This window comes from Malaclemys terrapin, chromosome 1 (genome assembly GCF_027887155.1).
Source record: "Malaclemys terrapin pileata isolate rMalTer1 chromosome 1, rMalTer1.hap1, whole genome shotgun sequence".
Taxonomy (NCBI): domain Eukaryota; kingdom Metazoa; phylum Chordata; order Testudines; family Emydidae; genus Malaclemys; species Malaclemys terrapin.
Genome location: NC_071505.1, coordinates 184,879,292 through 184,895,998, shown reverse-complemented (window position 1 = coordinate 184,895,998; position 16,707 = coordinate 184,879,292). Strand labels below are relative to the sequence as shown.

Genomic DNA, 16,707 nt, shown 5'->3' with positions numbered 1-16,707 from the left:
CCTGCCTTCAAATCTCCTGCAGGCAGCTCCCTCAATCCATCTCACCTCCTTTGCTCTCTCACACATACCTATGGGGATGAATGTTGTGGCAGCAGTCAAGAAATCCTGCAAATACATGCAATCCAACTCTTCCAGTGATGACTCCATTCACAAGCTCCTAGCTATTAGCAAATGAACTTTCTGAATCAGTGTGAGACAATAGAATGTTTCACAGCATCAAAAACTCTCCTTAGCTTTAAATCACACTTCTTCAGAGTCCTGATTTCCTAACTTTCATTGTGCTGTTTGATAAATAAGTAGACCATTCATTACTGTCCAGGTCTTACCTTGGGTCAGTATAGTTAAAAACAAACCTCCAGACTTGTTTGAGCACATGCAGAATATCTAGTGCTTTTTTTTCCCCCTCCGTTGGAAAGAAACTAAGGTGTCACTACTGTACAAAAACCTGTACATTTAATAGTTTATTTGATGTCTTGTGCTTTTAATTAAGTTTCATGTGCAAACATCCAAGAGTCGCTTCTTGGCAAATGGTGCTCTAGTTTCTCATGATTTATCTGCTGTATCTTCCTGTTAGTAGTAAGTTTTGGGCTTTTCTCAATTTTTTCAATAATTACACTTAAAGTATGTTGCCATGTTATGCAGATGGGGCTAGCAGAATAAGTGGTCCCTAAGAGGGATTTATTATTGCTATAGCAATAAGACCTCTCTTAGTATAGTTGTCCCAGATAATGTAAATCTTCCTGGATCTGACCATCACAGTAGACATAAACATGTTGAGGGAAAACAAGAAATGTGTCCCATGGCATTAAACATGAAACTTAAATGGAGAGTCTCTTCAAGAAATAGAAATTAATCTGTTTGTCTTCTCTACCCTAACCTATTTATATCTATATATATATTCTTGAGGCAAAGAGGACTGAAATGTCAACAAAGATAATCTCTCTTCCTTTCTTTGAAGTTCCACCGTTGTTTTAAGTCCCCCTGTGCTTCCTTCTTCTCTAGGCTCTGTTTCTGTAATCCTTTGACAGTTATTGTTTCAGTTCACGTTGTCCTTACTGCAGCACTCATAAGGTTATTTACTTTTAGGGACTTTGTCCGTAGCAGGAGTCTGCTGGCAGTTTCATTCCAAGACTCTGTACCACTAATGAATTTCAGTCCTAAAGCCAATAAAGCTTTTTATTTGACTTTGAAACAATGTTGCATTTTTTTATCTCTAGGCTGGAAATTTCCTTAGAAGAGATTTTCTTTTTCTTTTCTTTTCTTTTTTAAAGATTTTTGAAAACTAAAGAGATCCTTAACTCTTTCAACACTATACATCCGTGTACACATCCTGAGTAAATTTCAGCAGGCTTTATCCCTATAAATGAGCACCTATACCAGTCTTCTTCACACCTTCTGAACCCATTCTCAATTCACTCCCACCCTACTCCTCCAGGGTGGAGATGGGAAAATGGGGACCTGGAGGTGGGGAAGGGAAAGTGGGGACCCAGGAGGGGAGGGATCTGGGTTCTGAGGGAGGAGAGGATAGAGCTGAGGGAACATAGAGCCTCTGGCATGGGAGGACATTGAGGGGAAAGGGAGTGAATACAGAAACCCTGGCATGAGGGAAAGGGGAAAATGGGGAGCACTGGGGGGGGGGTAGGGAATGGGAGGTCACACAGAGCCTCTCCCTTGGGGAGGGTCGGTGGTATGGGCACAAATCCCCTTTACATGAGGGACAGAGAGGGAAGAGTTGCATAGGGTCCCTGAAATGGAGGGAGGTGGGAGGGTAGCACACAGGGAGCTAGTGAGAGGGAAGTGAAGGACTGCAGAGGAGTCCCTGGCGGGTGCAGTGTGTTCTGCCTAGACAAGCTGTGGAAATGTATGAACTCCTAGTTTCAGGTAGGCCTGGATTAGCATCTTAACTAGGCAGTTCCTGTCGTGCAGTACAGGTTGATTACTTATTGCTGACACCAAGAGTAAAACAGTTACTGGGTACATCTACACTGCAGTTAGACACCCACAGCTGGCCTGTGCCGGCTGACTCATGCTCAGGTTGCAGGACTGTTGAATTGCAGGGTAGATTTACAGGCTGGAGGCCGGGCTCTTTGACCGCCACATGGCCCAGATCAGAACCTTCAGTGTCCTAGTAGTTGCACCTTCTTCAGTGGGCAGGTGTTGCAAGCAGTGACTGTTTTAGTGCTTTGTCTCAGGAGCAGTCTTAGATCTAAGGTATCCCAATGCTCAGATATGCAGAAAAGTATGTTGAATTCAGAATTTTCTCCTGCTTTTCTTCCATAGCCTCGCCATGTGTTCAATATGCTGAAGAAGTACGTGCGTGCAGAGCAGAAAGACAGACAGCATACCCTCAAACACTTTGAACATGTCCGCATGGTGGATCCAAAGAAAGCTGCCCAAATCAGATCTCAGGTAATAATCAGTAAATAGGACAAGCAGCGTTTTGAAATATTGCAAATCTACTATCAGCAATTTAAATTAAGTTCTGTCTCCTGAATATACGCTGTAAACTGTGATACTATCTGCTAAATATTTGACTCCCTCTTTTTTTTTTTACAATTTTAAATACAATAGGGTCTTAAACATTCTGACCAGGATTTCTATAGTCATTTGTAAGGTTACTTCGTGGTGCCCATAACTATAAATCGTGCATTTTGCTTGTGTCTAACACACTTTTCAGCTGAGATCACTGTATTTCATGGCACATCAACTGCTGAATGTTTGTGCAACCCTCGATACATTTGTTTTGGAACAGTTTTCATATTTTTATTGCAAATTACATAGAACAAAAAAGAAGTCAACAGAGATGTAGTTGACTTTCAAGATGCCAATTAAACTTGTAAACACAGTGGCTGAATTTGAAAATATGTGCTGTAATCTGTAGAATCTGCTTTTTCTTTACCGATACCATGTAATTGGAAACTTTGCCCCAGTTGTGATTCTTGAACTGATAAGGCATTGCTAGCAGCCAAATTAAAGACATGTAATTCCATTAATGTTAATGTCATGGTTTACACAGTAGACACCCCTTAGTTTTGAACTCCTATGCCAAGTTCGGAAGTTGAGATTTTATTGTTTTAAAATCACTGGAATCTGAAATGTTCACCTCTAACTAGCCCCTGAAAGAACCTTAAAAATCATCATCCTTTTTTTTAACCTTTAATATGACCATTTATTTTAAAATTTGGATTACTTTAAAACTGAGGCTGTGTGCAGCTGAAATTTGCAGTATACAGGGAAGTTTGGCAGTTGCTGGACAAGGAAGAATGGGAATTGGCAAATAAGAAATTCGAACAAGGAATGCAGATGTATTTCTGAATGTACTTGCACTGGTCCCTGTGTTCTCTCAGCACAGCAGAACTGCAATAAGAGCAAATGTGAGTGCTGAGATCTTGGTACTGAGGGATGTTTCCTCCTCTATATTTTATTGACTACTAGAGCTGGTCAGAAAATTGTGGGGGGGAAAGGTCTGCAGAAAAGTAACTTTTTGGTGAAAAATTAAAAACCAAAATATTCCAGTTATGAAAAGCTACCACAGTGCCTCATAGCAGTTGTAGTTTGGGTGCCTTATGTTCTCACTCTCTTGTATAGGGTGGGCTTCCTGGTCAAATTACATCATCCATAATGCACCATGGTCTAGCCTCTTGGTGGTGGGAGATGGTGCTTCATGGGAGTCCAGTGGCATGGTGCATCATGGGACAGGAAGTCCAGCTGGGAAGCCCAGCTCATAGAAACTGAGGCCATGAGGTAACACAACAGAACTACAGCTACCACAGGTGCATTTCTGAATTAAATAATTTTGACTTTTGGATGAAATCATTTCGGTTTTTGGAACATTCCGTTTTCATTAAAAAAATCTAAATTTTACACAGAAAGCAAACACTTTCTGTGAAAATGTTTGTTTAGTCAAAAACCCAATTTTCCATCAAAAAGCAGGTTGAACCAAAAAATTTTGACCACCTTCATTGATACCCTTGTCTCATTCAGTCCTTGTTAACGTGTTTGGTATGGACAAGAATGCTGGGAGAAGATGTAAGCTCAGATGCAGGAACACAAGGAGGGGCCAGACAGTGATGACTGTAGGTAAAATGCTAATGATTTCCCATCAAAATGGATCTTCTATTTCGGTAGGTTATGACACACCTACGTGTGATATATGAGCGCATGAACCAGTCTCTTTCCCTTCTCTACAACGTACCAGCGGTTGCTGAGGAGATTCAGGATGAAGTGGGTAAGTTAACTGTTTATTTTTTGAACAAGAATCATAACGATCTAGAAATGAATTGGGTCTTAATGTTCAAATAGAAAAAGAGTTAAAATACAGTGCTTCCTTTTGTCTATAGTGAAAATAGCTAGCAAATAAGAGGACAAACCTGTCAATGTTTTAAAACTATAAATGGGGACATTTCGGGGGATGTAAATTATGGACGTATCTTTTATCTTGATGTACTCGGGACTACGATGAGCTTTCTAGAGGGAAAAAAATTATTCATATTTTGCTTGCATAATGGCCTCTCCCTCCTACATTGTTTTTTTGAAGTGGCTATCTTTTAATATAGGACTTTAATTCTCACAGAATATATGCAACAATGTCTTCACAATTTTTGTCTGAGTATCTTAAATTATACTTGGCATCCACACACTGTAAAGAAATCAGAGACAGCTGTTGACTCTTGTCACCACTAGATTTGGGAGGATACCTGATGGAGATCAAATCATATTTCTTCCTTTCGGATATTTAATTCAATGTGATAAATCTAATTTGGGTGTCTTGGGAAGACCCCAAGCAAAATATTAACTTGCCAGGACTTAAGCATCTTTTCTTTGACTGATCATTATAATGCTTTCAAGCTGGCATATTTCCAGTTATATTTCAGCAATTCCATGTCACTCGTTGATATGACATGGGAAATTTGAGAATGGCAATGAGTCATACTACTGTAGAGTAGATGAAAGTTAAATGGCCTAGAGGAACCATGCATCTAAGTCAGTGTTTCTCAAACTGGGACCGCCACTTTTGTAGGGAAAGCCCCTGGCGGGCCAGGCCGGTTTGTTTACCTGTCCCGTCCACAGGTCCGGCCGATCGCGGCTCCCACCGGCCACGGTTTGCTGCTCCAGGCCAATGGGAGCTGCTGGAAGCGGCGGCCAGTACGTCCCTTGGCCTGCGCCGCTTCCCACTGCCCCCATTGGCCTGGAGCAGCGAACTGCGGCCACTGGGAGCTGCGCTCGGCGGAACCTGTGGACGGAGCAGGTAAACAAACCAGCCTGGCCCGCCAGGGGCTTTCCCTGCACAAGCGGCAGCCCCAGTTTGAGAAACACTGATCTAAGTCCTCCATGAGGGTTTTCATTGTGCTAGTTTAAAACTGCTGATTCTTCTTAGAGTGATGGTACCTATTGTATTTCACTGTGGGTTACGCATGTGCCTGGAGTCGGAGCATTTGAAAGTGTCCCTTGGTCCACCCATGCATCCTGGCTCCCCGCGTGCTTCCGTCTGAGGCAATAAAGGGCGGGGTAGACCAACCGCATCTTCAGTTCCTTCTCACCGCCACATGGCCCAGATCAGAACCTTCAGTGTCCTAGTCTCTGACACAGTTATAATAATTATAATTATACAGTTTTCAGATTTAGTCGTAATTTTAATATTTTAGAATAGGGTGGAGCTCAGGGGTCTCCCCCCGCCCTAGTACCCCATTTGGGTACTGGACTATGCCCAGAATTCCGGGCTTCAAACCGTGTCTCCTGCCCGTGATCCTTGTCGGTCAGTGACGGCCACCAACACTGCCTCTACTGCCTGAGAGAAGTTCACATCATGACTAGGCGCAGTATTTATTAATCTTTCCCCAGCCGCACCCAAGAAGAATGAGCACTTGGTTTCCAGAAGTATCTCATGGAGGTGGCCATGAGACCTCAATTGCACCCGGGCCCTGGAACCCTCCTATACATCAGCCTGAATTAGAGAGGAGCGTGCCTCCTACTGCTCTTAAATCCGACTCCGATATCGGAGGAGCCATTCGCACAGACCCCATGTCATGGTCTAGTCGGGAAGGTAGGAAGCGCACCCATAAGCATGGGACTAAGTCTTCCTCCAAGTCCACCTCAAAAAATTGGACATTCCTTCCACCAATATGGCCCAAGGGTATGTAATATGTTCTAAGTCTCACAGAAGAAGATTCTTAAACAGTGGTATCCACTGGTTCCAAGCTAGCAGTGCGTCAGTGCTGCTGTCTCCAGCCCTCATAACACCCGAGACCCTCCGGCACCAGCAAAGATTTCATTGAGATCCAGATCCATGGCTGTTCCTCAAGATATCTTTGCTCTTTCTTCCCTCATCCCTGGACAAAACTGTCATCATCGATGTGTTCCTGCGAGGCTGGGGAGCCCATATGGACAACCACATGACACAAAGGGACACGGTCACCTGGAGAATCCAGGATGCAGATCAATATTCTGGAACTTCAAGCAATAAGGAAGGCATGCAAGTTCTATCTTCCACTCATTTTCTCCCTCATGTCCTGATCATGTCAGACAACACCACCACCATTTTCTGCATCAACAAATGGGGGGGCGGAGGTTTGAAATCCACAGCCCTGTATGTGGAAGTGGTCAATCTCTGGAACTGGTGCATCAGCACTCAGATCACCCTATCCCCAGCCTACTTTCCGGGGATGCAGATTGTGCTCGCGGACTCACTCAGCAGGCACTTTGCAATTGACGAGTGGGAATTTCACAGTGGAGTACTACACAACATCTTCACCCAGAGGGGAACTCCAACCAGAGACATATTTGCTTCTCAGGCCAACAACAGTTACCACTCTCAGGGCAATGCTTTCCTGGTCAGAGCAGCACAACTGTGTCTTCCCCCCACTATTGCTCATATCTCAGGTGCTACCTAAATCTGATGAGACATGGTGACAGTCATCATGATCGCCCCCTTTTGGCCGAGACAGTTCTGGTTCCCCAACCTGCTGTAGATATCATCCCATCCACCGATTATCATCCCGAATTTCCCGAACCTTCTGACCCAGTGCAGCAGCAGGCTCAAGCACCCCAATTCATGACCGCTCCACTTCAGAGTATGGTATTTGGATGGGCATCAACCCTAGAACGGGCTTGTTCCTCGCAGGACATTCTCTCTAACAGCAGGAAAGAATCCACGAGGCAATGTTACTGGGCTAGTAACATGCTTTTCCTCTTGGGTACAATAAAAAGCTGTTAGACCAGAAGCTGAAGATATTTCCCTTATCTTGGACTACATTCTAACTTTGAAGCCTTTGGGTCTCGCTCTCAGCTCCTTGCAGGTCCACCTTGCGGCTATTAGCACGTTCCATTCTCCTGCGGAGGGTTACTCCGTTTTTTCACACTCGCTAACTGCTAGATTTTTGGAAAGGTCTCCTAAGAATCTTCCCTCCTCTCCAAAACATTACACCTTAATGGGATCTGAATCTGGTACTCTCGGTATTGACAAAATCGCCTTTGAGCCGCTGGCAACCTGCTCCATGTCCCTCCTTTCCAGGAAGATTGCCTTTCTTGTAGCCATCACTTCAGCTAGAAGGGTTGGTGAACTCGGAACAGACCCACCATTTTTGGTGTTTCACAAGGATAAGGTTTCCTTATGCAGACACCCAACATTTTTACCGAAGGTGGTCTTGCAGTTTCATCTTAACCAATCCATTCACTCACCTGTTTTCTTTCCGAAACCGCACTCGTCTGCAGAAGAATGTAGACTCCATTTCCTTGATTGATGAGCCTTGGCCTTTTATCTGCAGAGAATAAGGACAATTGGGAAGTCCCCAAGACCCATTTGTTGCAGTAGCAACCATCAGATTCTCTCAGGGAACATGCCATCTCGACCCAGAGATCACCCACAGTGAAATACTACAGTGACCATCACTCAAAGAAGAGGTTACTCACCTGTAACTGGAGGTTCTTTGAGATGTGTGGTCCCTACCTGTATTCTACTACCCGCCCTCCTGCCCCTTTGCTTCAGATCTGTCAGATTCACAGGGATAAGGAACTGGAGACATAATTGGTCCATCAACCTACTTTATCACTTTGGACAGAAGCACAAGGCGAGTCAGGGTGCATGCATGGACCAACAGAAACTACTTGCAAATTCTTCTACTCCAGGTGTAATTCATGGTGAAATACAGATAGGGACCGCATATCTTGAAGGCCCTCCAGTTGCAGAGAAGTCGAAGTCTGTTGAGCTTATTCCTGATACTAACGAACTCAGAATCCCTCTGATTCTGAGTACAGTTCAGCTTAAAACCTATACTGTGTCAAGTCTGTAATGGGAAGTGATTTGTAATTCTTTGTAATTTTCCTAAACCCATGTAAAAAGAATTCTAGGGTATATAGAGAAGTAAAATATTAATAAAACTGCATGTTGTATCACTGTAACAGTTCCAAGGCCAGAAATTCTGAAGTTCCCATTAAAAAGACAGATTTCATGAAATATCTTTTGTAAGAAAGAATTGGCTTAGAAAATCTGAGTTGATGAAAAAGCTTGATAATATCCAGATCTGAGCTTATTCATACTCACAGTCTATTTGAATAATGAATTGCCAGCAATAGCGCTTTTGAAAATAATTCTTTTCTGCAGCTGGAGAATTGGCTTGGGTGCGATGTTCCCTCTAATTTTTCCCATCCATGTGTGGAATGAATTTTGTTATGTGCACCATATGCAGGTGATGGGTGGCGGGGGTGGGGTTCAGAGTGTGAGAGAAGGCTCAGGGTTGGGGTGTGGGGTGGTGAGGGCTCGGCTGCGGCTGGGGATGAAGGGTTCAGGATGTGGGAGGGGGCTCCGGCCTGGGGCAGAGGGTTGGGGTGCAGGGGGGTGAGGGCTTTGGCTGGGGCTGTGGGGTGGGGCTGAGGATGAGCGGTACATGGTGGTGGGGTGGGGTCAGGGATGAGGGGTTTGGGATGCAGGCTGTCCTGGGACCGCAGCAGGGAGAGAGGACTCCCCCCAGTCCTCTCTCCCTGCCACAGCAGCTCTGGGGTTGGTGCCTAAGGAGAGGTGCCTCTACCTGGCCGCAAGAGCTCTGGGTGCTGGGGGAGTGCAGCTCTCCCCGGCCACAGCAGGTCCAGAGCTGTGGCTGCGGGAGAGATGCCTCTCCCCGCCGTAGCCCTTGATAGGCTGCTGTGTGGCTGTGCAGCCACGCAGCTTAGAGGGAACTTAGCTTGATTTTTTTTTTTAATTTTACTTCTCTGCATGATTATTTGCTTACTATTTCCAGAGTTACAGCTTACTGCAGAGCTCCTCATGAACCATTTGTGCCTTGAGGAATTAGCACCCCATCTTTTTTATTAAGAGACCTAGCCCTGTTGATCATAGTTTTTCAATAAATTAAGAAACAAATGCAAGCCTTCCTCGGCCCTTAAGCCTCCTGACTGCATGCCCAGTAGAGAAGGTTTATCAGTGGAAACCAGGTGTCCTTTTTTCATAAACACACGAGAATATGTATATAGCAATAAGATTCAGCAGGGAGCTCTGCCCTTAACCTGGAAATCCCTTAAGATTCTTATACTGAGCCAAGAATTCTAGCATAGTTCTATTGGGAATCCTGTATTGTACCTGGGATACTGGCAGATGCACAGAGAATCTTCTGTTTAACAGTATGTATAGAGCCCTGCAAATCTGTGGATCAGATGCGGATATAAATTTTTGTATCCACACAGGGCTCTAAGTATGTAGACCCTTGCAGAGACTCTTGCATTGAGATAGAGAATCCAACAGTTTCACAGTGTATCCTCTGTTTAAACCAGAATTCCTGAAATGGATTGTGGGAAATTCAGAGATTTTGAAGATGCTAACATTGGAAAAACATGGGAATGGAAGGTGATTTTAGGTCCCTGAAAGAGAGAGAAATACAGGAATCTTTCTTGTCCCACCCCTTTGTCGTGTGTGCACTGCTTTGACTGCATTGGTTGACTTCACTGGAAGAGAATTATATGGTTGAGGGATCCAAAATAACAAATCCAGTTCTCAAGCAAAAGCAACCCAGTGTTCTGCACGTGGCAATTTGTCATTAATACATGCAGTGAAGAAGGTGGCAGGAACTTAGTTATGGTACAGTTCATATCAATTGCCGTCACTGCCTGTGGTGGTTTCTGACTAGTTGGTAAGCATAGCTGGTTTTTAAAAAATTAAAATAAAAAAATCGTTGCACGTATAGATATGTAAAAGGACCTTTGCAACAAAGAAAGAAAGCAGCTTTTGCATCCTTTTGCTTCTTAATACTTTTGTTGAATATTTGTATATCAGAGTAATAGGTGCCTTATATACTTATTCTCGCTAGCTAGCTAGACTCGTGCTATAAAAGTCAGTCTCAACAATAATAGCAAGAGCATTGCAGGTATTGATGCTGGCTGAATACTTGCCCTTGGTGTTAGGAAAATCAGTGTCAGTCTCAGAAACACAGTACTAGTGAGGACTTGAATCCAACTGTGTGTGTCTTGTGACAATGCTGGGAGACATATAGACAAGTTATTTGCCCAGGAAAATATGTCTGCCTCCCTGGATGCTATGATCTCTCAAAGGATAATGAGACAACACATGCTACAGTTCATACCAGGTCGCAGTCTGTGACTGACACAGCCCACAGCATTGAGCAATACTGTTCAGAGATGGAAATACGTTCCTTGGATGTATGAGTGGCCTTGAGTGTCTGATGAGAACAGTAATATTACACCCACAACACACAGGAGAATAAACTATCTGATTAGCTTAGAATTTGTATTCTCCTGGTCTGATAAATTTCATGTATATGCAGTTTGTATAAGACATCAGGCAGAGCAGTGGTGGGGTGTTGGGAGGAGACAACAAGGCCATCTTGACATATCTACTTTAAATCCTCATCTGATTAAAGTATTTACCAGTGTATGGAAGGAAGCAACTTGTTGCCAGGAATGGCGCAGCAGGCACAGATTCTGAATCTTATAATGGTGACATTAGAACTCTGTTTATCAGTCAAGTATGCCGAGGTCAGGCAGAATGTTGTTACTACTTCTGCTGTGCTCAGTTCTCAAAGCAGTCTCTCTGGTTCCCAGTGGAGCCAACAGCAAGATCTGCATCCCAGCCTGCTAAGGCCATGCAACAGCTAGACTCTGAAACAATTGAGAGGAAGGGGTAGGTAAATCTGATGCAAACTGCAATCCTGTCCCTGTGTCCCTTTTCTGCTTGTTGAACCCCTGGTGTTGAGCAACACGTGACAGGTTACAGCACGTTGACGGCAGGGGCCAGCCAGAAAGTATTTCTGAACAAAAGCAATCCCAGAATTGAACGCACAGTTGAATGAAAGTGGCTGGTTTTGTATGTCATGTACAATTCAAAGTATGGCAAAGCTGTGGCAAATCACAGTGTCATATTGCCCTCCCGTCCCCAGACCATCTGCAGCAGCAATTCCTGCGCTCAGACATCCCCTGCCATTCTGTTTAGTCCTCTCTGGCCACAAGGATGATGAGATTGGAGCAGGCATACTCAAACAGCCCACATACACACAGGTGCACTTGTCCACACATCATTTCCAATACTAGTACGGACATGCTCTCCCCCGCAAAATCCATATCACGGGTGTTTAGGTATATACAATAACATTCACTTTCCAGAGAATTTGCTGTAAAACCCTTAGTGAGCCTTCATCTTTTCCTCCAACTTTCAGCTATTGAACATTGTGATTTGGTATTTTAATTGGTTAGAACTTTACTGAAAATCCATTGTGAGGTTGCCTTTCTTAAAAGTGGTTTAAAAAGTTCTGATCTACTCCCACAAAAAGAAGTGAATTCTGTGTTAAGTCTTACACAGTGCTTTTACAATCTTTATATGCTTAAGTACTAGTGTAAGGTGACCTAGCTTGAAATTCTCTGATAGACAGACAGGCTATCTCTAGCATATGCTGCGTGGCTTTGATAGTGCTGTGGCTAGTTTATATTGCATTATTTTTGATGGTTTATGTATTTTTATGTTTACAATATTCATCAGACATATTAAATCAGCTGTTTTGAGCAGCTGCAATTTTGAACTCACTATAAAACTGCATTTTTGCCTTTTAGATAGCTTATAAAAGAGTCTTATCACAATACTAGTGACAGCAAAATGATATAGTCAACAAATATGTATGTTTCAGACGTTAACATCATAACTCTGCTATTTTTTAATAGGCAAAGATAGTTGACAGGTTGAGTGCCAGCTATATGTCGCTTCAGGCTTTGTAAATTCTACACATCATTAGGCGTTTTGCAAGAGCTGAGGAACCTGAGCTATTTCATGTATTTGGAGGCTCAGCTCTGTCTGCTGCTGAAGTACCTTTTTGGGGTTGGGGAAGAAAGAAAAAGATCTTAGGAAAGGTTTCTTCCCTCACACACTGATGCCTGTTTCTGAGTTGCTCTCATCTTTTATCTAGATTACTAGTTTGCCATAGGAAAACTGGTAGAGAATGCTAGGTGATTAAAAAGGAAGTATTGGTTCCCTCCGTTCAGATTGGTGCTCTCAAGTATTTATGTTGCTGTACTATATCCCCCCCCCCATCTTTTGTAGCTATATTGTATTCTGCCTTGCTACTACCACTAATGTTCTTCAGCAAAGATGCTAATCCCGATTTTTCCCTGCACAAACTTTCTTTTAAACTTAATTGCATAAACATTGACATGACTTTAGGTAACAAAAAAACCTCTGGAATCTGCAGACACTGTGAAAGGGATGGATGGCTTTACATATTAGAAGAAAATTTACAAATCTGGAAAAAATGGGGCACTCTGCCTTTTAACTTTCAGAGCTGATCAGAATAGAAAAGTCTCATGAGATTTATTTTGGAATATTTTTCCCCTGGCTTAAAAGAGAGCATCTGAAAATCTGTTTTATTTTAGTTTCTTCCTTTGAGGAGATGTGGTCTAGTGGTTCAAACACTGGACTGGAGACCGGGAACTCCTGAGTTCTAATGCTGACTCTAGGACTATAGACTTGGATGAGGCACCACCTCTCAAACTCAAACTATTTCAATTCTCTGCTTCAGTTTCCTCACTTCTAGAATAGGAGAATATGCCTTACTTATCTCACAGGAGCACTGGGAGGATTAATTGGGTAATATTTGTAAAGTGTTTGCTAAACCAAGTGCTTATTATGATCAAAAGCCACTAATTAGAGTACTAGCCAAAAGAACAAATCTAAGAATAGGCAAAGCTGTATGGGTGGACATAGCGTTTAAGAAAACAAGCTCCAATTTCAAGCAAGATACTCTGGACCAACCTTCTGAATTAAGCAGATGAAATTGTGTGCATATATTTGCACACGGCTGTCTTCCATGCATAAACACAGAGGAGCCCCAGTCTTAACTGGGATCCCTAGGCTCCCCATATAAGTAAATAAATAAGGAATTTGCGGTGTGTAGTCACAAACCAGACTAGATATGATCACTTAGACTAACTGATGTGTGTGTGCACAAACACCTAGAATTTACACTTGTATATTAGGTATTTATGTACATAAATTACACATGCAAATATGCACACACTTAAATTTGAAAATCTAGCCTTTTTTGTGTGAATACTGTATCCTTCATCCCAAAAGCCCTTCTACCTTTGAAATTTCCACTATGCCAGTTGTCTTCTTAAACCACCTGAATTTCAGAGTCGCTTCAGGATATGCTTAGAAGTTTTTAATCTGGTGAAGGTCTTTCAATGAAGAATTTGACACTCACAATGTTGACATCCCATTCTACCCCCCAAAAAATCAATTAATTTAAAAAATAAAATAAAAAAACATATCCAAGCAGAGTTAGAAGAGTACTTCAAAAAGGAAGATGTGCCAGAGACTCCATTAATGTCATTAGGGACTCTACTATTCCTATTGACTTAACACGAAAGACACTCAGATAGTAAGGTGATGGACAGCTATTTCAAACGCTGAGAGAGAGAGTTTGTGCTTGAGATTTCAATAGAGCAAATAGCCAAAGTCCATCAGTGTCTTTTAAAATCAAGCATACCCCAGCCCCTGGTGGAATATTATCAAAGATAAGCAGCTTGTTAATAGACAGTACATTAGACTTGTTGAGAAAGGAAATTAAGGGTTTGTTCCTGCCTTATCTAGCAAAGCACTTAAGGATCAGACTGATCACATGCTGAAAGTTGAGGACATGCTTAAGTGCTTTGCTATTTGGAACTAGAGAGCTCAGCCTTCGCATGATAAAGCCCTAAGTGGAGGTTTATTGAAGTTATGATTAGTTTGTGGACAGGGTGATCTCAAAAGGTTAAGATCAGAATCCAGAGCTTTTGGGAAGGGGGTTAACCAGGCTTCCAGTTAGAGAGTTTTTGACCTTGCTAAGTACATTTTCTGTTTTCTAAACTGAACATATTCCAAAGTGAAGCTCTACCATCTAAATACTTTTATCTCACTGCTTACATGAACTTCACCAGTGTAGTTTCTGAATGACCAACAGTCATTAATAGACTTTATCCTCACAACACCCCTATAAAGGAAGAAAGTATTATTCCCATTTTACAGATGGAGACCTGAGGCACAGGGAAGATTTAAGTGACCTAGTCATGGTCACACAGGAAGTCTGTGGCTGAGTCAGGACTTGAACCTGTGTCCACAGCCATCCCAGTGCTATACGCTATCAACTAGACCATCCTTCCTACCAGTTAGTTACAGATTTGTACAAGAATGTAGCTTTGGATTTTTTTTCTCTACAACATTCTGGACATGTAAGTAATGGTAAGCAAAGATGAGAACTGAAGAGATGCAATACTTGTTGGTTATTAGGATACAATCATAATACAGGATATTAGTACTTTCCTTACAGAACATTACATTGGTGCTATCTTTAGGGGTGAATTTATTGTTCTTCTAAGAAAAGTGGCTTTTGTCCTCTTTCAGTTTCGCACCTCTTCTTAAAAATTGCTTCTGCCAGTTTACTTAAGGGAATTGGGCAGGTAATACATCTTGCACTGAACTTAAAATGTCGTTCTTTTACTAGAGAACAAAAGTATGAAATTGAATCTTGAAGCTGTCCAGACTGCACATATCAGTTTAAGAAAGGTTAACTCTGATGAGAGACTTTGCAAATGTATGGCTTTCAATCAAATGAAGTGGCACTGGTTTAGTGAAGCAAGGTTCCTCTTCTAGAAATTGCATTATTCCTTATTATAGAAAAATATTTGCACTGAATATATGCATAGAGTGTGTTTGAAAAAACACAGCTGTCTTAAACATGCTTAAGATGCATTTGAAACGGTCTCCATTTTCGGAGTCAATATGCTGTGCCAAAGGAATATTTGTGCTCTGTGATCACCTCTTCCAACTTGCACCAGGTATTGGCGATAGCTGGGGTAGACCGAGACACCCAAGCCACACACTCACCCCCCAGCTAAGCCTCTTTATGCCAGTGTCCATGAGTAGTAGACAACTAAGTCAACTCTGTGCCACTTGAGAACCTCAATGGTCCAGGTTTAGAGCCACTTTGTGCCAGCAGAGCACCACAGACCTGCCAGAGCATGGGATCTGTAACTGCTGCTTCTAGTTCATGCCTACTACTGCATGACAGGTTTTCAGTTTCTAATTGCTTGCTGAAAAAGAAAACATTTGCATCATTCTGCATAAGTCAGCCCTAGGTTATTGTCTAATGTGCCACCTCAAACTCTAAGATGAATGAATGAATCATCTCTAGGGGTTCTGGATAAACTTTCCTGAAATAGCAAACAGTAACTATTTACAAAGCATTAGAGGTAACTGTCCACAACAGTTATGTACATCTGCTACAATACTCTATTTATGCTGCTAATATTCTAGTCACTGATCCAGACAGTGAATGTCTGGAATTCTTATCTAAGAATTTTTAACACTGCAACCTGTCATGCATATCCAATATAAAAACATCCTGGTTAGGATAGGATTTGGCACTCTAACTAATGACATACAAAGTTAGGTTTTTCTCTGACATAATTCTCTGTTCAGATGTGCTCAGTGGGAGAGCACAGATGTACATTGCGTTCATGAGTAGTTGAACAGGATGATTCTAGCTAAACATGATCTTACCTAAAAATAAATAGAAAAAGGATGATTGAAGCCATTTAATGTTACATAATAGATGGACTGAAGGAAACATTGCCCCTAATAGTGGGCTCCCATGCAACTGGGACATAAGAACACAAGAACATAACAAAGGCCCTATGGGTCAGACCAAAGGTCCACCTAGCCCAGCATCCTGTCTTCTGACAGTAGCCACTGCCAGGTGCTTGAGAGGGAATGAACAGAACAGGCAATCATCGAGTGATCCATCCCCTGTCGCCCACACCCAGCTTCTGGCAAACAGAGGCTAGGGACACCCAGAGCATGGTGTTGCATCCCTGCTCATCCTGGCTAATAACATTGATGGACCTATCTTCCAGGAACTTACACGGTTCTTTTTTAAACCCTGTTATAGTTTTGGACTTCACAACATCCCTGGCAAGGAGTTCCATAGGTTGACATTGTGCGTTGTGTTAAGTACTTCCTTTTATTTATTTTAAACCTGTTGCCTATTAATTTCATTGGGTGACCTTTAGCTCTTGAGTTATGTGAAGGAGTAAATAACATTTTCTTACTCGCTTTCTCGATGCCAGTCAAGATTTTACAGACCTTAAAGAGATTGGAAATGGAGTCATTTTTCAGCAAAATAGTGTCTACCAACAAGGGACTCTCAAATGCCCAATTTAATTTCCCAGAGTGACACAATC

At 42.5% G+C, this 16,707-nt stretch overlaps 1 protein-coding gene across 4 annotated transcripts in view; it reads left to right on the top strand.

The window, feature by feature from the left end:
• The window catches only part of APP (amyloid beta precursor protein), a 316,779-nt gene that overhangs the window by 245,204 nt on the left and 54,868 nt on the right, over positions 1-16,707 (top strand). For all 4 annotated transcript variants that reach the window (XM_054047642.1, XM_054047629.1, XM_054047622.1 and 1 more), the window contains 2 exons: positions 2,281-2,409; positions 4,129-4,228. In XM_054047642.1, the coding sequence (XP_053903617.1) occupies positions 2,281-2,409; positions 4,129-4,228 (229 nt within the window). The remainder of the gene's footprint in view (positions 1-2,280; positions 2,410-4,128; positions 4,229-16,707) is intronic.